We start from the raw sequence: 3,972 nt of genomic DNA, 5'->3' as shown, positions 1-3,972 counted from the left end.
GCATTTGGACCGTAGTCCATTCTGCAATGAAGTCCACCAACACCTAGGACTTGATCGCTGTTTGGGAGGCATACGTAATGCCCTGATCCATCAACTCGAGTGCCCATTTTGTGGTTCTTCCCATGGCGTCCTAGCTTTGGATGACCTCACCGAGGGGGAGCGACATCACGACCGTCACCGGGTGTGACTCGAATTAGTGGCGTAGCTTCCTCTTTATGATGAGGACGGCGCACAGGAGCTTCTAGATTTGGGAGTAGCGGGTCTTCGAGTTAGATAGGACCTCGCTGATGAAGTACATAGGGTGCTGCACCTTCTTCCCATTCCACTACCAGGGCAGCGCTGACCACTTGTGTGGTGGCCGCTATGTAGAGAAGGAGGGATTCTCCATCGGTAGGAGGAACCAGGATCGGGGCCTTTGTTAGAAGCTGCTTGACCATGTCAAGTGCCTCCTGGGCCTTGGACGTCCATTCGAAGTGATCAACCTTCTTTAGAAGTCAATAAAGGGGGAGACCTCATTCGTCGAGGCACGAGATGAAGCGGCTGAGTGCGGTGAGGCACCCCATAACCTGTTGTACCCACTTTATGTTCTGAATCGGGCCCATCCTTGTGATGGCTAAGATCTTCTCTGGGTTGGCTTCGATGCCATGCTTAGAGATGATGAAACCAAGCAGCATTCCCCTCGGGACCCCAAAAACACACTTCTTAGGATTGAGTTTGATGCCATTCGCTCGGAGTTTTGCAAAGGTCTGCTCAAGATCAACAATGAGGTGGTCAACCTATTTGGACTTAACCACGATGTCATCAACGTAGGCCTCAACAGTCCATCCGATGAGGTCCCTGAAACACTTGAGCATACAATGCTGGTATGTAGCCCCAACGTTCTTCAGACCAAACGTCATTGAGACGTAGCAGAATGATTCGAAGGGGGTGATGAAAGATGTCATGGGCTGGTTGGACTCTTTCATCGCAATTTGATGGTACCTGGAGTATGCATCAAGGAAGAAGAGAGTTTCACACCCCGAGGTAGAGTCGACTATTTGGTCTATGCGCGGTAAAGGAAATGGATCCTTTGGGCATGTCTTGTTGAGACCCATATAGTCAACACAAATCCTCCATTTCCCACTCTTCTATCGTACAAGAACGGGATTGGCTAACCACTCTGGATGGTATACTTCCTTGATGAATCCGGCCGCTGAAAGTTTTGCTATCTCTTCACCAATGGTCTTGCGTTTCCCCTTGTCAAAGTGATGCAGGCATTGTTTCACCGGTTTGGAGCCTGGACAGATCTTCAAGGTGTGCTTGGCGACTTCCCTCAGGATGCCTGACATGTCCAAGGGTTTCCACGCAAAGATGTCTCTATTAGCACGGAGGAAGCCAACGAGCGCGCCTTCCTATTTGGAGGAAAGCATGGTACCAACACGCACCATTTTACCCTTGGTGCTCCCAGGGTCTATGAGGACTTCTTTAGAGCCCTCTATAGGATTGAACGACCTGGTCGACTTCTTGGTGTCGGGCGCTTCTTCGGTGACCTCCTTCTTGATGGTGGCGAGCTCTCCGGAGGCAATGATTGCTGTGACATGACCGCAGCACTCGACCTCGCACTCATAGGTGCGCTGGAAGGAGGTGCCGACGGTGATGACCCCACCGGGGCCTGGTATTTTTAGCTTGAGGTATGCATAGTTGGGGATGGCCATGAACTTCATGTAGCATAGACATCCTAGGATGGCGTGGAAGGTTCTGGGGAACCCGACCACCTTGAAGGTGAGGGTTTCTATCCTATAATTGGATGGATCCCCGAAGGTAACAGGCAGATCAATCTGCCCAAGTGGCATAGCCTGCTTTCTAGGCATGATGCCATAGAAAGGTGCTCGGGTTGGGCAGAGGCGTGTTCGGTCGATGCCTATTTCATCGAGCGTCTTGGCGTACATAATGTTGAGGCCGCTGCCTCCATCCATCAGTATTTTGGTGAGCCACTTTGGGCCAATGATTAGGTCAACCACGAGCAGATATCTCCCTAGATGCGGGACGCTCTCTGGGTGGTCAGTCCGATCGAAGGTTATGGCAGACTCTAACCATCGGAGAAAGGCAGGCGTGGTCGGTTCGGTCATATAGACCTCACGGTGCATGACCTTTTGAAGGCGTTTGGAGTCATAGGTCGCTGATCCTCCAAAGATCATAAGGCAGCCGTCCAGTGTTGGAAAGCTATCATTCTTCTCCTCGGCGTCGTCTGCGGTGGGGACAGGGTCCTTTCCATGCTCCCCTTTGTTGGAGCCTCCGGACAAGAACCGCCGCATGAGGCTATAGTCCATGTATAGATGCTTGACTGGGAAAGCATGGTTTGGGCATGGCCCCTCGAGTAGTTTTTTGAAATGGTTCAGAGTGCCCTCCACGGGGTTATGACCACCCTACCGTTGCTTCTTGTTCTTCCTTTTGGCAGAACGATTGGAGGCGCCTTCGCTAGTGCCCTCGTCCTACCTTGCCTTGCCATCGAGACGATCAAAGATCGCCTCGACTGCTTCTTCTCCTGAGGCATGGCTGGCGGCGATGTCTAGGAGTTCCTTGGTGGTTCACGGGCCCTTGCATCCCAGCTTATGAATCAAAGACTCGTAGGTAGTCCTAAAAAGGAAAGCTCCTATAACGTCGGCGTCGACGACGTTAGGTAGCTCGTTGCACTGTCAGGAGAAGTGCTAGATGTACCCATGGAGGGTTTCACCAACCTTCCATCGACAGTTTTTGAGGTCCCATGGGTTCCCAGGGTGCTTGTATGTGCCCTGGAAGTTCCCCACAAAGATCTCCTTCAGGTCCGCCCAACTCTGGATTCTGTTGGATGGCAGGTGTTCCAACCACGCTCGTGCTGAATCGTCCAAGAACAGTGGGAGGTTGTGGATAATGAAGTCGTCATTATCCGCACCACTAGCTTGGTAGGCAAGCTAATAGACTTTGAGCCATAGTCTGGGGTTTGTTTCCCTAGAGTACTTCGGGATGTTGGTTGGTGGTTGGTATCTTGGTGGGAAGGCAGCGTTGAGGATGTGCCGGCCAAAGGCCTGAGGGCCCGGTAGGCCAGGGCTCAGGCTCTGGTCCTTGCCACTATCATAGTGTTCGCCGCAATGAGGATGATAGCCGTGGCTGGCTCCCTCTCTTGGATCGATGTGGGTACGCCTGCGGGCATTGAGAGTGTTGCGTGCGTCGCGGTTATGGCTGAGACACTGATGCACCAGGACCACAGCGCGCTGCCTGCTAACCTGTGGTGCCTAGTGGACTGACGCATCGCTATCGGGACTCCCAGAGAGCATGCATTGGCTAGCGTCAAGCTCGTGTCACTGAGACAACAAGCTCTCTGCCTGTTGCATCGCCTCACGCTCGAGAAGCGTGTGAATCTCGTGGTGAGCCCAACGATCCTCGGGCATCACGACCTCTAGAAGACCGTGGAGCAGGGTGGCTGTAGCGGCAATGTTCTGGCTTGCCCGAGCAAACAAGGAAGGGCTTCATCATTGGCGATGATCCTCCTATTTACATCGCGGGCCATGGCACATGCGCGCCCACGTCTCCATGATGTTTGATCTCCCGATCGAGCTCCATGCATTCCTGCTCAAGCTGGAGTCATGCTTCCTTGGTCTCCTGATGTCAGGCTTTCAGCTACTCCACCCAGATGCGAGGTCGGGCCGTTGTCTCCCCTTCGGCCTCATCGTTGAGGTTGTCTTTCGGGGTAGCCTCTTCCTCGGAGACGCTTTTGATGTGTCCCTTGGGGGTACCCATCATGAAGCATTCCTAGGAGGGGTGATGGCTCCCCCTGCTAGAGTTAGAGCTAGAGGGTGACCCTGGCTCCTCTAGGAGGAGGTCATGGAGAGATTCCATGATGTGTTCGAGCACCCCCACGAACTCATTGTTCACAGGGTTTGGGATCATGCACTATGCCACAAGGTGGCTAATGGTCGCTGCGGCGTTGCGAAGACCGAACAGAAGCACTGTCAG

The 3,972-nt window shown here is 53.2% G+C and overlaps 1 protein-coding gene across 1 annotated transcript; it reads right to left on the bottom strand.

The window, feature by feature from the left end:
* Positions 1–1,391: 1,391 nt before the first annotated feature.
* Positions 1,392–1,703, bottom strand: LOC136488009 (uncharacterized). Its single transcript, XM_066485068.1, has one exon. The coding sequence runs from the start codon at positions 1,701–1,703 to the stop codon at positions 1,392–1,394; it is 312 nt and encodes a 103-aa protein (XP_066341165.1).
* Between the last annotated feature and the right edge of the window lie 2,269 nt (positions 1,704–3,972).

The sequence above is a fragment of the Miscanthus floridulus genome, chromosome 10 (genome assembly GCF_019320115.1).
Source record: "Miscanthus floridulus cultivar M001 chromosome 10, ASM1932011v1, whole genome shotgun sequence".
Lineage (NCBI taxonomy): Eukaryota > Viridiplantae > Streptophyta > Magnoliopsida > Poales > Poaceae > Miscanthus > Miscanthus floridulus.
This window is presented reverse-complemented; position numbering and strand designations above follow the sequence as displayed.

What these genes read in the sequence shown, in the direction of transcription:
- LOC136488009 (XM_066485068.1), bottom strand. Translation starts at nt 1,703, where the DNA reads ATGAAGTTCATGGCCATCCCCAACTATGCATACCTCAAGCTAAAAATA.